Below are 22,303 nucleotides of genomic sequence, written 5' to 3'. Positions count from 1 at the left end.
CAGGAGTCGGAGGTTGCAATGAGCCAAGATTACACCATTGCACTCCAGCCTCGGCAACAAGAGCGAAAGTCCCTCTCAAAAAAAAAAAAAAAAAGGCCAGGCGCGGTGGCTCACGCCTGTAATCCCAGCACTTTTGGGAGGCTGAGGCGGGCAGATCACGAGGTCAGGAGATCGAGACCATCCTGGCTAACACAGTGAAACCCCATCTCTACTAAAAATACAAAAAGAAATTAGGTGTGGTGGCGGGCGCCTGTAGTTCCAACTGCTTGGGAGGCTGAGGCAGGAGAATGGCGTAAACCCAGGAGGCGGAGCCTGCAGTGAGCTGCGATTGCACCACTGCACTCCAGCCTGGGTGATGGAGCGAGACTCTGTCTCAAAAAAAAAAAAAAAAGCTGAGTGTGGTGGCATATGCCTGTAATTGGGAGGCTGAGGCAGGAGAACCACTTGAACCCCGGAGGCAGAGATTGTGGTGAGCCGAGATTGTGCCATGGCACGCTAGCCTGGGCAACAGAGTGAGACTGTCTCAAATAAATAAATAAATAAATAAATAAAAATAAGAATAAAAAAGAACCATACTTAAGTAAACCAGGATAGATAAGATCTCTTTGGGAAAAGTGTTTGCCCAAAAGAAGTAATTGAGCTCTTTCAGGGCACTGGTCAGACTGACAGATTGGCTTGATCAAGTGCAGAACCTGGGGAAAAAAATTGGCTTTAGCAAAGGCAGTGAAATTTTAGCAGCAAATCCCTCTGTCATAGCCTGATTTTGTATAGACCAAGGCTGTCCATTGCTGTGGTTTTGGGTTATAATTGCTTTAGCTGCAGTGCTGAGAGTGGACTGCAACAGAGAGTTACAGCAGTCCCCGTACAGAAGGCAGGGGAGCTGGAGAGAAGGGACTAGTGCAAGGTATGTTTCAAAAGGAGAATTGGCAGCCTTCGAGAGTGTAAGCACTTCAAAACTGAAATGTCTTGGGTTCCCTCCTGCTCCCCTCTTCCCTTTTCTTTCCCTTACTATAATCTTTCCTGTTTCATTTTTTGAGTCTGACTCCTTCATTCAATGTCTCTCAAGCAAACCTGGCCTGTGTGTGTTTTCTGAAATCTTTTCTTTGTATAAGAAAAGATTTATGAGGGGCTCTGCTGTTCCATCTTCTCCTTTTTGTATGTTTACAGTGAAGCTCCTGATGTGGCTATGTTACCAGCCAGGTCTAGGTCCATTCTGCCCATGTGTGGTAAATCAATCACTGTGACACAGGTTTTGCAAAAGAGAAAAAACTTACTTGCAAGGCCACTGAGTGAGGAGGTGGGAGAACAGGTCTCAAACCAGCCTCCGCAAAGTCTTAGGGATATTTGTGGGCTAGGGAAGTGGGGTGGTTTAAGGTGTGGGGTGGATTGGCAGTGGGGATAATGAAGTAACATTCATTGTGTACAAGTGTAGTCAGGGTTCATGGCATGTCGTAGAACACATGTACAGAAAATAGAGGCATTAACATGATCCGAGGGTGGAGTTTTTGGCCCTCAAGCATCAAAAGACCCTCTTGGGCTCCTTCACAGACCCAGTTGAAGGGTTGGTGGTCTCCATCAGTTTGAACTGGGCAGGATCTAGCCCAGGTTCCTGAAAAATAACTGAAGTGACCATTGCCTTGGTGACCTGTGAATGTTATCTACAAAGTAGCCAATGAAAGTTAAGTTTTAGTGTTCAGGCTGGACATGGTGGCTCCCACCTGTAATCCTAGCACTTTGGGAGGCCAAGGCAGGCGGATTACTTGAGGTCAGGAGTTTGAAACCAACCTGGCCAACGTGGTGAAACTTTGTCTCTACTAAAAATACAAAGAAATCAGCTGGGCATGGTGGCGGGTGCCTGTAATCCCAGCTACTTGGGAGGCTGGAGCAGGAGAATTGCTTGAACCCAGGAGGTAGAAGTTGCATTGAGCCGAGATCGTGCCACTGCACTCCAGCCTGAGCAACAGAAAGAGAATCTGTCTCAAAAAAAAAAAAAAAAAAAAAAAAAAAAAAAAAGTTGGAGGGTTCAGTGGTGTGGCCTTTAGCTTCAAAGAAAAGGAAAAAAAAAAAAAAAAAAGAAACAAGCAAGTGACCAAAAGCAAGCAGGGCAGCAGAGCTGATCATGTTAACCCCTTGTTTTCAGCTGTAGCCTGTCCCAGCTGCAAGTGCTAGGCATCGTTCACCTCTATTTTTACGTTCTTCTCCTGGATCTTGGGCATGTTGTCCTTCACAGCCTTGGTAGCTCTTTAGTGCATTAAATAAATTTTTTTTGCTCTGCTTTTTTTGTTGTTCATTGGGAAAATTGATCTAAATTGCTATTGTCAGAATTCTCTTTTTTGTTTAATTCATTGCATATTTATTGACCTCTCCACTGTTAGCTTAGAAGTTATATTCTCTTTTACTCTTCCTTTACTGACTGCCCTGATAAGTTACAAATGTGAATGTGTATTTTCATTCAAATATGAATGTATATTTGTAACTTACCAGAATCTAATGTTAATTGGTTTTTTTACTCTCTTCCTAGATAAGACAGGGTCCTTAGAATACTTTGGCTCTGCCCATCTCCCTCTCTTTGTGTATATTTTTAAATCTATAAAGCATTATTACTCTCATTTTATTTTTTGAGACAGAGTCTCACTCTGTCGCTCAGGCTGCAGTGCAGTGGCGCAATCTCAGCTCACTGCCACCTCCGCCTCCTGGATTCAAGCCTCGGCCTCCTGAGTAGTTGGGATTATAGGTGCGAGCCACCACACCCGGCTAATTTTTGTAGAGACAAGGTTTTATCATGTTGGCCAGGCTGGTCTCAAATTCCTGACCTCAGGTGATCTACCTGCCTTAGCCTCCCAAAGTGCTGGGATTATAGGCGTGAGCCACTGTGCCCAGCCTATTATTTTCATTTTATATAGCCAATATTTATTTAGATTTATTCACATATTTATCCTATTTACCCTTCCTTTTTCACTTATTTTTCTTTTTTTGCCCCAACATTACAACAAATATTTACCCTTTCTGTTGCCCTTTTTCTTCTCACATCTCCAGGTTTCTATCTGTGATAATTTTCCTTCTCCTGTCATTAGAAGGTCCCAGAGTATTTTCTTTCGGGTAGGTCTGCTGGTGAGAAATTCTCTCAGATTTTGTCTGTCTAAAAATATTTTATTCCATCGTCACCTTTGAAGGATATTTTCACTGGGTATGGAAGCCTGGGCTGCTGGTTTTTTCCCAGCACCTGGAAGATACTCCATCACTGTCTTATGGCTTCCATTTTTAAGCTGTTTGTCTAATTTTTGCTCTTTTGAAGATTGTTTGATTGTCTTAGTTTTCAGAAGCTTTGAATTTATTTTCTTATAATCTTTTATCTCATTTTGAGATTGTAAACAAAGTTTTTTTTTCTTTTTTGTGGACAAATCTTTCTGGCATACTTGTGTTTATATGCATGTTATTCTGCTCCTTATCTTCTTTCCTCATGTAACTTCAAATGCCTTTTTTTTTTTTTCTTTCCTGAGACTGCATCTCACCCTGTCGCCCAGACTAGAGTGCAGTGGCATGATCTCAGCTCAGTGCAACCTCCGCCTCCTGGATTCAAGCGATTCTCCTGCCTCAGCCTCCCACATAGCTGGGACTACAGGCACGCGCCACCATACCCAGCTAACCTTTTTATTTTTAGTAGAGACCATGTTGGCCAGGCTGGTCTCAAACTCCTGACCTCAGGTGATCTGCCCAACTCAGCCTCCTAAAGTGACAGGATTACAGACATGAGCCACTGGGCCCAGCCTCAAATTTATTTATTTATTTATTGATTTATTTATTTATTTATTTATTTATTTTTCAGTTTTGCTCGCTCTGTTGCCCACGCTGGAGTGCAATGGTGTGATCTTGGCTCACTGCAACCTCTGCCTCCCAGGTTCAACCGATTTTCCTGTCTCAGCCTCCCTTGTAGCTGGGATTACAGATGGGTGCTACCACACTCAGCTAATTTTTGTATTTTTAGTAGAGATGGCGTTTCACCATGTTGGTCAGGCTGGTCTCGAAATCTTGACCTTGTGGTCTGCCTGCCTCAGCCTCCCAAAGGGTTCAGATTACAGGCGTGAGCCACTGTGCCCAGCCTTTTTTTGTCTGTTTCTTTCTTTTTTTCTTCTTGTTGAGACAGAGTCTCACTCTGTCGCCCAGGCTGAAGTGCAGTGGCGCGATCTCGGCTCACTGCAATCTCTGCCTCCTGGGTTCAAGCAATTCTTCTGCCTCAGCCTCCCAAGTAGCTAGGATTACAGATGTGTACCACCATGCCCGGCTAATTTTATTACTTATTTTTATATGAAATTAGTTTTCCTGAATTTTAATTTTTAAGTTTATATGTCTTTATATATTTTTTAAAGATGAGGTCTTGCTGTATTGCCCTGCAGTAGTGTGATCATAGCTCATTGCAGCCTTGAACTCGTGGGCTCAAGTAATCCTTCTGCCTCAGCCTCCCAAGTAGCTGAGACTGTAGGCACAAGCCACCACACCTGCCTTATTATCCTGAACTTTTAGAGTAAGTCAAGGTTCAGTTAATTTTTACTAATTTCATAGAACTCCTGTTGTTTTTGTTTAGGATTCAGAAATATAGTGGCTTTTTTTGTGGGGTATCCTGGTTTTGTTCCCTTATCACACTTGGTCTGGATCTTCTTTTTCCTTGTCTCTTTTGACCCTCCCCTGCTCAAATTTTTTTCTACCTGTGGCTATTTCTCCTCCATATGAAGCCCTGTCCTAGAAGGGTAGCCTGGCAGGTCAGTTTTGAGATTCCCTAGGGGCTGGACTGCTCTGTTTCCGTTCTTATGTGAGCCCTGGTGCTGGAGAGGATAAAACTCATAGTTTCAGCTGCTCATCTCAAATTAGGCGTCTCTACCTTCCAATGACTACTCATTGGCTATTTTGGGGTTCTCCTATTGTTAGGTTTCTCAGATGCTACTTGGGGATCAAAAGATTGAAAACTGTGTTGCTACCTCCACTATTTTCCTAAAATCTAGTTTTTTTGGTTTTTGGTTTTTGGTTTTTTTTTTGAGACGGAGTTTTGCTCTTGTTGCTCAGGCTGGAGTGCAGTGGCACAATCTTGGCTCACTGCAACCTCCACTTTCTGGATTCAAGCAATTCTCCTGCCTCAGCCTCCTGGTTAGCTGGGATTAAAGGTGCATGCCATCACGCCCTGCTCATTTTTTGTATTTTCAGCAGAGAAGGGGTTTCACCATTTTGGCCAGGGTGGTCTTGAACTCCTGACCTCAGGTGATCCACCTGCCAGGGCCTCCCAAAATGCTGGGATTACAAGCATGTGCCAGCATGCCCAGCCCTAAAATCCATTTTTTACGCAATTTTATTTATCGATATTTGACCCATATTTGACTGGGAACCTCATTTCAAATAATGCCTTCCGAGTCCTTGGGAAATGCTGATTGTATGTTAGAAGTACACTAACTCTAAGGGAAAGTCTAACAATGGATGAAACAAATTGAGATTTGCTTTTTCTTTCTTTTACTTTTAGAGACTATGTTTTCCAGGCTGGTCTTGAACTCCTGTGCTTAAGCGATCTTCCCTGCCTCAGCCTCCCAAAGTATTAGGATTACAGGCATGAGGGGATTTACTTTTTTTTTTAAAACAAGCCATCTGGAGGTTGGCAGTTACTGGTATTGCTTCAATTGCTCAGTCATGTAGTTTCAGGCTCAGGCTTCTAGTACCTTTCTAGTTCAACATCCTTAGCACATTGGCCCTTTGTCCTCATAGGTGACACTTCGTAGTTGCAAGATGACTGTTCTAGCTTTACACAGGAAGGTGGGGGTAAGGGAGGTGTCCTTTTGATCTCTTTATCAGCAAAGAAAACTTCCCTGGAAGTTCCCCACCACATTCTGCTTCTGCCTCATTGGCCAGAGCTTTGTCACCGGCCACCTTTAGCTACAGAGGAGGTTGGGAAAGAAATCTTTCTGGCCTCTGTAGTGGATACTGATGAGAAAAAGGGCTTGGCCGTGGGTGTTGGGTTAGCCAGTGACTGCTAGCTAACACTGCTATACTGCTTTAAAACATTTGCATTATGCTGTTTTTCATGTCTTTGCTCTTCAGTGGTAGCTGGGTGTAGAGGAAAGAATACTGGACTAGAATTAAGGAGACCTGAGCTTTGGTTGTAACCCAGGCCCTAGCTAATTATTTGATCTGAGGATAGTTATGCCTGTGGGCCTCAATTTTGCAAATTACAGAATGATAGAGTGAGAATATTTGTTTTCTAAGCACCTACGGAAATTAGAATTTTGATACTGTGTTTCTTTTTTTTTTTTTTTTTTTTTTTTTTTTTTTTTTTTTTTTTTTTTGAGACGGAGTCTCGCTCTGCCGCCCAGGCTGGAGTGCAGTGGCCGGATCTCAGCTCACTGCAAGCTCCGCCTCCCGGGTTCACGCCATTCTCCTGCCTCAGCCTCCCGAGTAGCTGGGACTACAGGCGCCCGCCACGTCGTCCGGCTAGTTTTTTGTATTTTTAGTAGAGACGGGGTTTCACCATGTTAGCCAGGATGGTCTCGATCTCCTAACCTCGTGATCCGCCTGTCTCGGCCTCCCAAAGTGCTGGGATTACAGGCTTGAGCCACCGCGCCCGGCCGATACTGTGTTTCCATTGACTTAGAAACTTGTGAAGGGATAGTTATTTTCCAGTATCTATATATCAATATCAAATATCAATCTGTTAAAATCAAGTAGGTTCTTTGTTACTTGGGGGAACACTGGGCATCCTGATCTTTGTTTTTAGTCTTTTCCATACTGAGTTATTTATTTCTCAATTTTAGATGTGTTAGGTGGGAATAATATCATGCCACAAACTGCAGAATAATGCCTTTATGTGCTTAATGTTTTAGCATTGTTTTTTGTTGTTGTTGTTGTTGTTGTTTTTTGAGACAGAGTTTCGCTCTTGTTGCCTAGGCTGTAGTGCAAAGGTGGGATCTTGGCTCACTGCAACTTTTGCCTCCTGGGTTCAAGCAATTCTCCAGTCTCAGCCTCCCAAATAGCTGAGACTACAGGCATGCGCCACCACGCCTGGCTATTTTTTATTTTAGTAGATACGGGGTTTTACCATGTTGGTTAGGTTGGTCTTGAACTCCTAACCTCAGATGATCCACCTGCCTCAGCCTCCCAAAGTGCTGGAATTACAGCATGAGCCTCTGCACCCAGCCTTAACCATTTTTTTTTTAAAGTACAGTTTCCATTTTATTTTTCTCCAGAGTATAATTTTTCTTCAGTCCTTAAGGACACAGCTTCTTAATGGGTTTTGGTGGGAGTCATGGGGCAACGCCCACAGGTCAAAATTATGGTGCGGGTATTCAGTCTTAGTGGGCTTCATGAGATTGATTTCTAACTACTTAGCTGTGAATGGCACAACTCACTTATTAAGGCAGCCTCATATATGGCTTGGGTAGCACCTAGACATCAAAGACCCTCACTTCAGAAGTGTCCCTGACTGCTGCAGCCTCTACTGTGTTTCACATGATGAATTTCTCCTGTTTTTGTTAAAGTCACTAAATTTACTACAGTCAGTGATGAATTCCTAAACTTTGTTTAACTTGACCTACCAGGTAGCATTAGAGAGTCCATCATTTCCTTCTTCTAGAATCCCTTTCTTCTCCCAGCTTCTAGTTACCATCCTCTTGTGTTTTCTCTCCTACCTGTTTGACTGCCCCTTCTAACTCTCCTTTGTTTTCTTCCTCATCTAAATACCCCAACACCTAGTCTTTGCACTGCTTCTCTAGCTGCCCCACAACCGAAATCTCATCAAATCTCATCAAATCTCACAGTGATTCTCAGATGTGTATGCCCAGCCAAGACCTCTGCCTTGAAACTCTGTACTTTTACATACGTGACAACTCCACTGGGTGTCACACCATAGTATGTCCAAAACTGAAATCGTCATCTTCCCCCTCTCAGGGGAAACTCCATCCTTCCAAGTGCTCAGGTCGGAAACGGTGAAGTCATCCTTCACACCTCTTGTTCTTTCATACCCCAATTTAAAATGTCAAATGCCAAAATCATGTTGCTTCAACCTTCAAAATGCGTTCAGAATCCAGCCAATTTTCAGACCTCTAGTAGCTACCACCTGGTCCAAGCCATCAGCATCTCTCCCTCAGGTGACTCCAGTGACTCCTCATTGGTCTCCTGCTTCCTGTCTTGCGCCTAGTCAGTATCTTCCCAGTAGGTAGTCTGAGTAAATCAAGTCACATCATTCTGTCAAACTTCCAGTGGCTTCCTGCTGAAAGTAAAAGCCCATAGTCATTACCGTGGCCTACAAGACCAACCAACTTTTTGTGCCACCTATAGGTTTTTTTTTCATTTCTGCTGTCATATTTTTAATTTCCAAGAGCTTGTTTTTGTTCTCTGCATGTTCCCTTTTTAATTTCTAAAAGCTTCTTTTGTTCTCTGCGTGTTTCCTTTCTTTTTAATAGTATCCTGGAGGCTCAAAATTTTTTGAGGATAATGTGGTTTTTTTTTTAAGATGTTTATCTGCTTACACTGTGTATCTTCTAAGATCCTTTTTTCTTTGCGTTTTTGGTCACTGTGTCATGTTGGAGCCTTTCCTCAAATGTCAAGAGATTCTTATATTGTCTGTTTATATTTAACAGCAGGGCCCTAAAAAGCTAATTTTAGAAGCTTTTTTCTTTTCTTTTTTAAGACAGGGTCTCACTCTGTTGCCTAGGCTAGAGTGCAATGGCGCAATCTCAGCTCACTGCAACCTCCGCCTCCTGGGTTCAAGTGATTCTCCTGCCTCAGCCTCCCGAGTAGCTGGGATTACAGGCATGCAATGCACCACCATGCCTGGCTACTTTTTGAATTTTTAGTAGAGAGAGGGTTTCACCACGTTGGTTAGGCTGGTCTCAAACTCCTGACTTCAGGTGATCTGCCTTACCTGAGCCTCCCAAAGTGCTGGGATTACAGGTGTGAGCCACCACACCCAGCCAGAAGCTTTTATATGTAAGCATGAGGACTTACAACTTGAAGGCTTCACTGAAGGCTTTGGGGTAGATTTCACCAGGGAATCTAGCTGTCTGTGTCTCTGACGGCCTTTTCCCTTAGGTTGATCAGTTTTCCCCAGACAAAAGAGATACCCTCCAACTCCTTCTGGCATGGGGTGGGATGGAGATGAAGGTGGTAATTTAAAAAAATTTTTAATTTGTATTTATTTATTTAGTTTTTTTTTTTTTTTTTTTTTGAGACCGAGTCTTGCTCTGTCACCCAGTCTGGAGTGCAGTGGTGCGATTGACTCACTGCAACCGCCGCCTCCCAGGTTCAAGCAATTCTCCTGCCTCAGCCTCTTGAGTAGCTGGGATTACAGGTGCCCACCACCATGCCTGGCTAATTTTTATATTATTTGTAGAGATGGGGTTTCACCCTCTTGGCCAGGCTGGTATCGAACTCCTGACCTTGTGATCCAGCCACCTCAACCTCCCAAAGTGCTGAGATTATAAGCGTGAGCCACCACGCCCGGCCTACAGGTTTTTTTTTTTTTTTTTTTTTTCTGTTTTTTTTTAAACAGAATCTTGGCTGCGCGCGGTGGCTCAAGCCTGTAATCCCAGCACTTTGGGAGGCCGAGACGGGCGGATCACGAGGTCAGGAGATCGAGACCATCCTGGCTAACCCGGTGAAACCCCGTCTCTACTAAAAAATACAAAAAACTAGCCGGGCGAGGTGGTGGGTGCCTGTAGTCCCAGCTACTCGGGAGGCTGAGGCAGGAGAATGGCGTAAACCCGGGAGGCAGAGCTTGCAGTGAGCTGAGATCTGGCCACTGCACTCCAACCTGGGGGACAGAGCGAGACTCCGTCTCAAAAAAAAACAGAATCTTACTCTGTCACCCTTGCTGGAGTACAGTGGTATGATCTCGGCTCACTACAACCTCTACCTCTCAGGTTCATGCGAGTCTCCTGCTTCAGCCTCCCAAGTAGCTGAGACCATGGGTATGCACTACCATGCCCGGCTAATATTTGTATTTTTAGTAGAGATAGAGGTCTTGCCATGTTGGCCAGGCTGGTCTCAGACTGCCCTCAAGTGATCCACCCACCTTGGCCTTCCAAAGTGCTGGGATTACAAACATGACACTGCACCCAGCCGAAGGTGTTAATTATAAGCTTGGCTGCAAGCAGGAAAAGGGATGGTAGGTCTCATTGTTCAGTATGTAGACTTTTGGTCTAGGACCATCTCCCAAGCTTTGCCTAGTATTCTGGAGTCCAGTTCTCCTGTGGCTCGCCTCTTCAGAGATATACCTGAGTCTCTGCTTGAGTGAATAATGGGATCCAAGGGCCTAACGGCTTCTGACACACAGGCTTGCAAACAATCCTGTGTTTTCATCTCAGTCCACAGCTCCTCGTCTCCTGATACTTCTCATTTCCACCCCTTTCTGGGGGGCCTGTGCCACCAGGTGGGTGCTTCTTGTCTCCCTTCTTCCCCCACAACAAGACACTTAGTTCTCTCCTTTATCTGGTGATTCATCTGCAACTCTTTTGCCTAAAATTGACTAAAATTTGTTGACAGCTCTTGGCTGTCACCCTTTCTCCTATTCTCTTGGTCTTTATAGGCTTACACCTTTTTGAATACATCTGCTGTTATTTAATGCGGCATGGGGAATGGAAGGAGGTAAATGGATATGTTCTTTTTACCATGTGCAAATGGTTCCTTTTTAGTACAGTTTTTTAGAATTGTTGGCTGGGCATAGTGGCTCGCACCTGTAATCCTAGCACTTTGGAAGGCCGAGGCAGGCGGATCACAAGGTCAAGAGTTCGAGACCAGCCTGGCCAACATGGTGAAACCCCGTTTCTACTAAAAATACAAAAATTAGCTGGGTGTGGTGGCGTGTGCCTGTTATCCCAGTTACTCAGGAGGTTGAGGCAGGAGAATTGCTTGAACTCGGGAGGCAGAGGTTGCAGTGAGCCGAGATGGCACCACTGTACTCCAGCCTAGGTGACAGAGAAGACTCTGTCTCAAAAAAAAAAAAAAAGAATTGTAAATGAATGTGTTCAGCAATCTTTCAAATATTATAGAAATGTACAGTTTAGGAGCCAGTCTCCTATAATCCCCCCCTCCCCAAGAGAGAACCACTGGCATTAGTTTGATATTCTGGAGTCTTTTTAGGCTTTTAATATGTGTGATATAATCATTTATGTATGCATGCACACATGCTTGTTTATATGTATACAAGTGTGTATATGTGTGTGTGTGTGTATATATTTGATGTATTCCAACATATGGGTGCTGTAAATACATAAAATTAGGCCGGGTGCGGTGGCACATGTTTGTAATCCCAGCACTTTGGGAGGCTGAGGCAGGCAGATCACCTGAGGTCAGGAGTTTAAGCCCAGCCTGAAACCCTGTCTCTACTAAAAATACAAAAATTAGCTGGGCGTGGTCGTGTATGCCTGTAATCCCAGCTACATGGGAGGCTTAGAAAGGAGAATCACTTGAACCTGGGAGGTGGAGGTTGCAGTGAACTGAGATCGTGCCATTGCACTCTAGACTGGGCGACGAGGGAAGCTCTGTCTCAAAAATGTATATGTATAAATACTATTATTTATTTATTCATTCATTCTTTGAGACAGGGTCTCGCTCTATCAGCCAGGCTGGAGTGCAGTGGCCTGATCTCAGCTTACTGCAACCTCCACCTCCTGGGTTGAAGCAATTCTTGTGCCTCAGCCTCCCAAGTAGCTGGGACTACAGGCATGCACCACCATGCCCAGCTAATTTTTGTATTTTTGTTAGGTTTCACCATGTTGGCCAGGGTGATCTCAAACTCCTGACCTCAAGTGATCTGCCCGCCTTGGCCTCCCAAAGAGCTTCGATTACAGGTGTGAGCCACTGCGACTGACCTAATTTTTTAAAAAACATACCATATTGTACATACCATGCAGTAACTTTATTTTTTCACCGAATCACTTTCTGAGGCATCTGTCCCTTCAGTACCCTTAGGTCTGCTTCATTCATAGAAAATGAGCGCATGGCATTGATTGAATTGTATTATTAACCTGTCCTCTTTTGATGTGTATTTGTGGTGTTTCACTCTTCTCTTGTTATTATTATAGGCAATAGTGAGGTGAATTCCCTTATGTATGTCTTTGTAAGCTAGTTTTTAAAAACCGTGAGTGGAATTGAGCGCAGTGGCTCACGTCTGTAATCCCAGCACTTTGGGAGGCTGAGGCCAGTGGACCACCCTAGCTCAGGAGTTCGAGACCAACCTGGCCATTATGGCAAAACCCCATCTTTACTAAAAGTACAAAAATTAGCTGGGCGTGGTGGCATGCGCCTGTAGTCCCAGCTATTCAGGAGGCTGAGGCAGGAGAATCTTTTGAACCTGGGAGACAGAGCTTGCAGTGAGCTAAGATCGTGCCACTGCACTCCAGCCTGGGCAACAGAGCGAGACTCTGTCTCAAATTAAAACAAAACTATGAGTGGGTTAGGAGGAGCAACATGTTAGTAGCCTGCAGAACCATGAAAAGAAATTCAGTGATTGACAGGCCAGTGCGGTGGCTCATGCTTGTAATCGCAGCACTTTGGGAGGCCAAGGTGGGCAGATTGAGCTCAGAAGTGTGAGACCGGCCTGGGCAACATGGTGAAAACCCATCTCTACTGAAATACAAAAAATTATCTCGGTTGGGTGGTATGTGCCTGGAGTTACAGCTACTTGAGAGACTGAGGCACGAGAATAACTTGAACCCATGAGGTGGAGATTACAGTGAGCAGAGATCATGCCACTGCCCTCCAGCTTGGGTAACAGAGCAAGACTGTTTCAAAAAAAATTTTTAAAAATCAACACCATCTGTCACTGCTCTTCTGTGTTCCTTATTACCTTTTTCCTGACTAATTTCTCTTACTCATCTTTTGCTGCTGTTATAACTCCCCTCTTTAGATTTCAGCTAAATTAATATCCTATGTTCCTGTTAAGTACTAGGAATATTATTAGACATTTACTTATTTTATAACGTTAATTTCATATGTTTGTAAATAAGACGTTCCTACTTTTTAGTAATAAAAATATTTTTCATTCTGGTGAATAAAAAAATTAAAAATAGTGGCCGGGCGCGGTGGCTCAAGCCTGTAATCCCAGCACTTTGGGAGGCCGAGATGGGCGGATCACGAGGTTGGGAGATCGAGACCATCCTGGCTAACATGGTGAAACCCCGTCTCTACTAAAAATACAAAAAACTAGCCGGGCGAGGTGGCGGGCGCCTGTAGTCCCAGCTACTTGGGAGGCTGAGGCCGGAGAATGGCGTGAACCCGGGAGGCGGAGCTTGCAGTGAGCTGAGATCCGGCCACTGCACCCCAGCCTGGGCGACAGAGCAAGACTTCGTCTCAAAAAAAAAAAAAAAAAAAAAATTAAAAATAGTAATTTTCAATTCACTTTATGGTATTTGAAAAGTCAGATTTTGGGAGACCAAGGGAGGAGGATCACCTGAGCTCAGGAGTTCAAGACTAGCTAGGGTAGCATAGTGAAATCCTGCCTCTACAAAAAATAAAAAATTAACCAGGCATAGTAGTGGAGCATGTCTGTAATCACAGCTACTTGGGAGGCTGAGGTGAAAGGATCACTTGAACCTAGGATGTCAAGGCTGCAGTGAGCCGTGACTGCACCACTGCATTCCAGCCAGGGCAACAGAGCGAGACCCAGTCTCCAAAAAAAAGTCAGATTTTTATTTTACTTTAACATCTTTAATCAGTAAAATCAATATTAGAAAAATTTTAACCTCATTTCTAGTTTAAGTAGCTCTGAGATTCTGACCTGAAAAAGCCAAATGTCTATTTTCCTTCTTTTTAAGTTTTTTTGATTGTTTAAGAGATAGGGTCTCACTCTGTTGCCCAGACCAGAGTGCAGTGACACATTCACAGCTCACTGCAGCCTTGACCTCTGGGGCTCAAGCTATCCTTCCACCTAAGCCTCTGGAATAGCTGGGACCACAGGTGCATGCCTCCATACTTGGCTAACTAAAAAAATTTTAGGGGGGGCCGGACGCGGTAACTCAAGCCTGTAATCCCAGCACTTTGCAAGGCCAAGGTAGGCGGATCACCTGAGGTCGGGGGTTTGAGACCAGCCTGACCAGCATGGAGAAACCCCGTCTCTACTAAAAATACAAAATTAGCTGGGCGTGGTGGCGCGTGCCTGTAATCCCAGCTACTCAGGAGGCTGAGGCAGGGGAATCGCTTGAAGCTAGGAGGCAGAGGTTGTGGTGAGCAGAGATCACACCATTGCACTCCAACCTGGGCAACAAGAGCAAAACTCCGTCTCAAAAAAAAAAAAAAAAAATTGCAGAGCTGGGTACAGTGGCTCATGTGTGTAATCCCAGCACTTTGGGAGGCTCAGGTGAGAGTATCGCTTGAGCCCAAGAGTTTGAGAACAGCTTGGGTAATATAATGAGACATCATCACAAATTTTTTTACTTTTATTTTTTGGGTAGAGATGGAGTGTTTTATTTTATTTTATTCTATCTTATTTTATTTATTTATTTATTTTTTGAGACAAAGTCTCACTCACCACAACCTCTGCCTCCCAGGTTCAAGCGATTCTCCTGCCTCAGCCTCCCGAATAGCTGGGACTACAGGCATGTACCACCATGCCCAGCTAATTTTTGTATTTTTAGTAGAGATAGGGTTTTACTATGCCAGCCAGTCTTGTCTCGAACTCCTGACTTTGTGATCCACCCGCTTCAGCCTCCCAAAGTGCTGGGATTGCAGGTGTAAGCCACCGTGTCCGGCCTTTTTTTTTTTTTTTTTTTTTTCCCCTGTATTTGAGACAGGCTCTTACTCTTTCGCCCAGGCTGGAGTGCAGTGGTGTAATCTCAGTTCACTGGAATGTCTGCCTTCTGGGTTCAAGTGATCCTCCCACTTCAGCCTCCCAGGTACCTGGGACTACAAAAGCATGCCCCCACTATGCCTGGCTAATTTTTTATTTTTTGTAGAGACTGGGTTTCACCATGTCACCCAGCCTGGTCCTGAACTCCAGCAATCCAACTGTCTCAGCCTCCCAAAGTGCTGGGATTACAGCCGTAAACTACCACTTCAGCCCTAGATGGAGTCTTGCTATGTTGCCGAGGTTGGTCTTGAACTCCTGGCCTCAAGCAGTCCTCCCACTTTGACCTCTCAAAACGTTTGGATTACAGGCATGAGCCACCATGCCTGGCCTCTATTTTTAATCTATCTTGGTGTTTACTTTTTGTTCTTTGAGACAGAGTCTTGCTCTGTCACCAGGCTGGAGTACAGTGGCGCTGTCTCAGCTCACTGCAACCTCTGCCTCCCAGATTCAAGCAGTTCTCCTGCCTCAGCCTCCTGAGTAGCTGGGACTACAGGCACGTGCCACCATGCCCAGGTAATTTTTGCATTTTTAGTAGAGATGGGGTTTCACCATGTTGGCCAGGATGGTCTTGATCTCTTGACCTTGTGATCCACCCGCCTTGGCCTCCCAAAGTACTGGGATTACAGGCGTGAGGCACTGCGCCCGCCTGGTGTTTTCATTTTTTGTTTGTTTGTTTGTTTCTAGTAGAGATGGGGTTTCACCATGTTAGCCAGGATGGTCTTGATTTCCTGACCTCGTGATCCGCCTGCCTCGGCCTCCTAAAGTGCTGGGATTACAGGTGTGAGCCACTGCGCCCGGCCATACTTTTTTGTGAGAAGGCAACAATATGAAACTGTGATTTGGGAAGAGATGTTAGCTCCAACATAATCATATATATATATGATTTTTTTGTATTGCCCTAGATTTTACTATGAGCAGCGATTACTACGGAAGGTCTTCGAAGAATGGAAAGAAGAGTGGTGGGTTTTCCATCATGAGTGGAAACTCTGTGTTCGAGCGGACTGTCACTACAGGTCAGGTTTCATGTTATACTCCTTCAGTTTTACTGATGCACATTATCAGATGATTATGTGTTGGCATGTTTATGGTCAAAAGAAGCAAACTTTGGATCACTTTTGGTTTTTCTTCAAATCATTTTTAGAGTTACCAAGATCAAAGTTCCAAATTAAACCCAAGCATGTATGCACATGCTGGGCACGTGCACACAGACACACATACACACACACCTCCCACACCTCTAATTCAGGTAACTAGTATGTGTTGGTTATGCTAATAGTTTGAATGGGATTTTCCCACCGATTTTCATTTCTATATAATTTCTAATTCTGAAAGTATTCTGGGTTTTTTTTTGTTGTTTGTTTTAAGACATAATCTCACTCTATTGCCCAGGCTGGAGAGCTGTGGCACGATCTTGGCCCACTGCAACCTCCACCTCCTAGGTTCAAGCAATTCTGCTGCCTCAGTCTCCCGAATAGTTGGGATTACTGGCATGCGCCACCATGCCCAGCTAATTTTTGTAGTTTTAGTAGAGACAGGGTTACATCATGTTGACTGGGCTGGTCTCGAACTCCTGACCTCAGGTGATCTGCCCGCCTTGGCCTCCCAAAGTGCTGGGATTACAGGCGTGAGCCACTGCGCCTGGCCTATTTTTTTTGTTTTGTTTTTTTGAGATGGAATCTCACTCTTGTTGCCCAGGCTGGAATGCAGTGGTGCACTGCAACCTCCGCCCCCTGTGTCCAAGTGATTCTCCTGCCTCAGCCTGCCTAGTAGCTGAGATTACAGGCATGCGCCACCATGCCCAGCTAATTTTGTATTTTTAGTAGAGATGAGGTTTCTCCATGTTGGTCAGTCTGATCTCAATCTCCTGACCTCAGGTGATCCTCCCGCCTTGGCCTCCCAAAGTGCTGGGATTACAGGCATGAACCACCATACCTGGCCCTGTTTTAAAAATAGTAAGTTGTTCTAATTTACATTGATTGTGGGAGAAAATATATGCCCAACATAGAATATTAAGAAAATAGAGGTCAGGCCCTGTAATCCTGGCACTTTGGAATGCCGAGGTAGGTGGATCACTTAAGCGCAAGAGTTTGAGACCAGCCTTAGCAACATGATGTAACCCCATCTCTACCAAAAAGTACAGAATACCAGCAGGGTGTAGGGGTGTGCGCCTGTGGTCTCAACTACTTGGGAGGCTGAGGCAGAAGGATTGCTTGAGCCCGGGTGGCAGAGATTGCAGTGAGCTGAGATTGTGCCACTCACTCCAGCTTGGGCAACAGAGCTAGATACACACACACACACACACACACACACACACACACACACAAGAAAAGAAAGGAAAAAACTCTTAATCCTTGACATTCACATTCCCGGGGATAAGTGAAGGGGAAAGTAACAATTGAGAATTATTATATCAAATACACATTTTCAGACCTTTTTTAAAAATCTGAATGTCATTTCTTATAGATTGTGTATTTAAAATGGTATTAACTCTTATTGTAGTCATTTCTTTGTCTAGGTTCTTTGGAGCAAGAGTTCTGATTTATGGATATTTCAGATTAAAATATAGACACACTGAGTTGTTTTAATAAGCAGATAGAATATGAAATCAAGGCCTAGGAATTACAGTAGTGAATATATGGGGAAGGCCGAGTGTGGTGGCTCACTCCTGTAATCCCAGTACTTTGGGAGGCTGAGGCGGGTGGATCAGTTGAGGTTAGGAGTTCGAGACCAGCCTGGCCAACATTGAGGAAACCTTGTTTCTATTAAAAAAAAAATAAATACAAAAATTCCAGCCTGGGCAACACAGTGAAACCCCATCTCAATGAAAATACAAAAGACATTAGCTGGGCGTGGGGCATGCGCCTGTAGTCCCAGCTATTTGGGAGGTTGAGACCGGAAAATTCATTGAACTCAGGAGGCAGAGACTGCAGTAAGTCGAGATCGCACCACTGCACTCTGGGCAACAAAGCAAGACTCTGTCTCCAAAAAATAAAAATAAAAAAATAAAAAAATTAGCTGGGCATGGTGGCATGTGCCTGTAGTCCCCAGCCACTCAGGAGGCTGAGGCAGAAGAATTGCTTGAACCCAGGAGTCGGAGGTTGCAGTGAGCTGAGATCATGCCACTGCACTCCAGCCTGGGCGACAGAGTGAGACTCTGTCTCAAAAAAAAAAAAAAACTTTTTAAAATGAATGTTAATAAAATATTTAAAACTAGGAAAATATGAAGAGATGAAAGTCTTAAAATGTATGGCGTATGTATCAAGAAGAAGGAAAAGGCATCAATGACCATGTGGTAGTGCAAACGAGAAGTGATGTTTTTTTGTTTTGTTTTGTTTTTGAGACGGAGTCTCGCTCTGTCGCCCAGGCTGGAGTGCAGTGGCGCGATCTTGGCTCACTGCAAGCTCCGCCTCCCGGGTTTACGCCATTCTCCCGCCTCAGCCTCCCGAGTAGCTGGGACTACAGGCGCCCACCACCTCGCCCAGCTAGTTTTTTGTATTTTTTTTTTTAGTAGAGACGGGGTTTCACCGTGTTAGCCAGGATGGTCTTGATCTCCTGACCTCATGATCCGCCCTTCTCGGCCTCCCAAAGTGCTGGGATTACAGGCTTGAGCCACCGTGCCCGGCCGAGAAGTGATGTTTTTTATAGTGTGGATAGTTAAGATAATTAAGATGGGACTGTCGGCCAGGCATCGTAGCTAACACCTGTAATCCTAGCACTTTAGGAGGCCGGGGCAAGAGATCACTTGAGCCCAGGAGTTTGAGACCAGCCTAGGGAACATGGCAAAAGCCCCCTCTACAAAAAAATACAAAAATTAGCCAGGAGTGGTGGTGTGTTCCTGTAGTCCCAGCTACTCGGAGGCCAAGGTGGGAGGAGTACCTGAGCCCAGGGAGGGCTCAAGGCTACAGTGAGCCATGTTCACATTACTGCACTCCAGCCTAGGTGACAGAGTGAGACCCTGTGTTAAAAAAAAAAAAAAAAAAAAAAAAAAAATTTTGTTTTCCCAACCTAATGGAATTTTTTTTTTTTTTTTTTTTTTTTTTTAATTTGAGACAGAGTCTTGGTGTCACCCATGCTGGAGTGCAGTAGAGCAATCTCGGCTCACTGCAACCACCGCCTCCTGGGTTCAAGCGATTCTCCTGCCTCAGCCTCCTGAGTAGCTGAGACTACAGGCACATGCCACTACGTGTGGCTAATTTTTATATTTTTAGTAAAGACAGGGTTTCACCATGTTGACCAGGCTGGTCTCGAACTCCCAACCTCAGGTAATCTGCCTGCCTCGGCCTCCCAGAGTGCTGAGATTACAGGTGTGAGCTACTCTGCCTGTCCCAAACATCATGAATTTGTGGATTATGAAAGTGAACTTATTCTTGGAGCAGTCAAGCCTTTGCTTCCTCAGTGACACTTTAAGGTATGGAGAATGACTCTTCCTCAAAGAGAATAGAGTTCATTGTGATTGTAGGAAATGAAATTTTAGCTTTGGTGCAGGTATGGTTTTTTGTTTTTTGTTTTTTTTTTAATCAGAAGCGTCAATGTTAAATTCTTCTGAGTATAGAACAGACTTGCCGGGCGCGGTGGCTCAAGCCTGTAATCCCAGCACTTTGGGAGGCCGAGACGGGCGGATCACAAGGTCAGGAGATCGAGACCATCCTGGCTAACCCGGTGAGACCCCGTCTCTACTGAAAAATACAAAGAAAAACTAGCCGGGTGAGGTGGCGGGCGCCTGTAGTCCCAGCTACTCGGGAGGCTGAGGCAGGAGAATGGTGTAAAACCCGGGAGGCGGAGCTTGCAGTGAGCTGCGATCTGGCCACTGCACTCCAGCCTGGGCGACAGAGTGAGACTCCATCTCAAAAAAAAAAAAAAAAGAAAAAAAGAACAGACTTGATGTATTGGATTAGGAGTTGTTTTGCTGTTGTTTGTTTTTTGAGACAGAGTCTTGCTCTGTTGTTCAGGCTGAGTGCAGTGGCGCAATCTCGGCTCACTGCAACCTCTACCTCCTGAGTTCAAGTGATTCTCCTGCCTCAGCCTCCAGAATAGCTGGGATTACAGGCGTGTGCCACCACACCCGGCTAATTTTTGTATTTTTAGTAGAGATGGGGTTTCACCATATTGGCCAGGCTGGTCTTGAACTCCTTGCCTCGGCCTCTGAAAGTGCTAGGATTATAAGTGTGAGCCACTGTGCCCGGCCTGTTGTTTTATTTTAAAGAAATGCCGTTTGCTTTTTTTGGGTCCTCAGGTATTACCTGTATAACCTGATGTTCCAGACCTGGAAGACCTACGTGCGTCAGCAGCAAGAGATGAGGAACAAGTACATCAGAGCCCAGGTTCATGGTGAGAAAAAGAAGTCCATGTATGAAGAAGATGCCCACATTTACCGTGCAGAACGTCATAGGAAGGACAAGCACATTGTCTCAGAGAGAAAATAACTCTAGGTCAAAGGAAGATTTGTTTGATTCTCTTTCATATTTTTCAGAAAGTGTGATCTCTTGAGTGGGCACGTGTACGATTGGATCCCTGTGGTTTTCTCCATATGGCATGGTTTGAGCGCTTAAAGCTCGCTTAATCAGAATTTGTGTGAACTGGCTGTTCCTGGCCTGCTGGTTCAGTGTGCTGGCTGGGACTCTCCTGTGGCGCCTGGGGCTGCCGTCTATCTTGCTGTGTCAAGTTGCGCAGAGACTCTGGAGCAGAGCTGCAGTGCTCTTTGTTGATTTGCTTTGCTCAAGTTGTCCCCTTAATGACACTGTGGCCACTTTAGCTCTGGTCAGAGTCTGGTTTCTCTGTGAAACATGTGGAGAGTCTAAGGGAAAAGACATGGAGTTTCAAAATGATAATACAGACTGCATTAGCAGCAGCATGTCCTAAAGGTACCTCAAACTCTGCAAGTCACAAGTACAACCTGTCAATTCCCCTTCCACTTACACCTGCAGTTCCTTTGACTTTTCCTGTCTAAGAAGACTTACTTAGGAATAATGTCCATTCCTCATGCCTCATGTCATCACTGACCTAATCTTTTAAGATGGCCCTCTGAGGCATCACTTGCAGTCATATTTGCATCACTACTTCCTAAGAGTAATCCTCATCATTTTCCCAGAGTCTTGTAAGTACCTCTTCATTAATTTCCCTCATTTATTTTTTCCTACTTCTCATTGTACACATAGCTGCAAGAGTGGTAAGACTTAGATAAGATCATGTCACTCCTTTACGTAGTCAACCCTGCTTGGTATGTCATACAAGGTCTTCATCTCTTCTGTTCTACACCTTCTGCCCTTGACACACTGAATGTGCACTTCCTTATCTTTCTATCTTTGTCCCTGTAGTTCTTCCTTCAGGCCCATTTAAATGTGTAGCTTTCCTTGATCTCCCCTAGCCCAGTGGTCTTTCCCCTGTCTGTATTCCCAAAGTATGAGAAGCTCTTACCCAGGCCTCACAGTTACTGCACCAAATGCACTGTTTCATTGGTAAGTAACTTATGCTGTTTGGTTGTTGTTTGTTTTTTTAATTACATACAGTAATATTCATTCTTTTTGATGTTCAGTTCTAAGACTTTGGTACACATTACCACATACAGCTAATTTTTTGGATTTTTGGTAGAGATGGGCTTTCCCTATGTTGCCCAGGCTGGTTTCAAACTCCTGGACTAAAGCAATCCACCTGCCTCAGTCTCCCAAAGTTCTGGCAGTACAGGTGTGAGCCACCGTGCCTGGCCTTAAGTTTAACTCTGTAAGAAACTGGCAATCTTTTTTATTGTGGCTGTACTGTTTTGCATTCCCACCAGTAATTCATGAGCGTTCTACTTGCTCTACATCCTGTTGACCTCTTTGTATTGTCATTAAAATTTTTTCTTCAGTGATACTAATGGGTGTATACAGGCATTTAATTGTGGATTTTTAAAAATTACTGTTACATGGGTATACTGCATAATGGTGGAGATTTGAGTATCCACTACCCAAATAGTGAACATTGTACATGATAGGTAATTTTTCAACCCTTGTCCCTCTTCCACCCTCCCTTACCCTCTTTTGGAGTCCCCGGTGTTTATTATCTCCGCTATTATGTCCATGAGTACCAGCTGTTTAGCTCCTGCTTATAAATGAGAACATGTGGTATTTGATTTTCTGTTTCTGTGTTAGTTCACTTAGGATAATGGCCTCTAGTTCCATCGATGTTGGTGTGAAGGGCATGATTTAATTCTTTTTTTTATGGCTGGGTGGTATTCCATGGTGTATATTTTTCTTCTCTCTTCTCTTTCTGCTCTTCCTCCCTCCCTCCCTCCTTCCCTCCTTCCCTCCTTCCTTTCTCTTTCTTTCTTTCTTTCTTTTTCTTTCTCTCTCTCTTTCCTTCCTTCTTTCTTTTCCCTCTTTCTTTCCTTTTCTTTCCTTCTTTCCTTTCTTTTCTTTCCTTTCTTTCCTCCCCTTTCTTTCCTCCCTTCCTTTCTTTCCTTCCTCTCTTCCTTTCTTCCTCCCCCCCCCCCCCCCCCCCCCCCCCCCC

At 44.5% G+C, this 22,303-nt stretch overlaps 1 protein-coding gene across 3 annotated transcripts in view; it reads left to right on the top strand.

Annotated features, from left to right (window-relative positions):
- LOC113223481 (protein SFI1 homolog) overlaps positions 1 to 22,303 on the top strand; it is a 64,914-nt gene that overhangs the window by 4,047 nt on the left and 38,564 nt on the right. For 2 of the 3 annotated variants that reach the window (XM_026452931.1, XM_026452932.1), the window contains 2 exons: positions 15,721 to 15,831; positions 20,052 to 20,146. In XM_026452931.1, coding sequence (XP_026308716.1) covers positions 15,721 to 15,831; positions 20,052 to 20,146 — 206 coding nt within the window. Of the gene's footprint in view, positions 1 to 15,720; positions 15,832 to 20,051; positions 20,147 to 20,292; positions 20,913 to 22,303 lie in introns of those variants that run through there. The other variant, XM_026452933.1, reaches the window with a different exon arrangement.

Source organism: Piliocolobus tephrosceles, chromosome 19 (genome assembly GCF_002776525.5).
Source record: "Piliocolobus tephrosceles isolate RC106 chromosome 19, ASM277652v3, whole genome shotgun sequence".
NCBI lineage: Eukaryota > Metazoa > Chordata > Mammalia > Primates > Cercopithecidae > Piliocolobus > Piliocolobus tephrosceles.
Note: the sequence above shows the minus strand (reverse complement) of the source record. Positions and strands in the feature narration are given on the sequence as shown.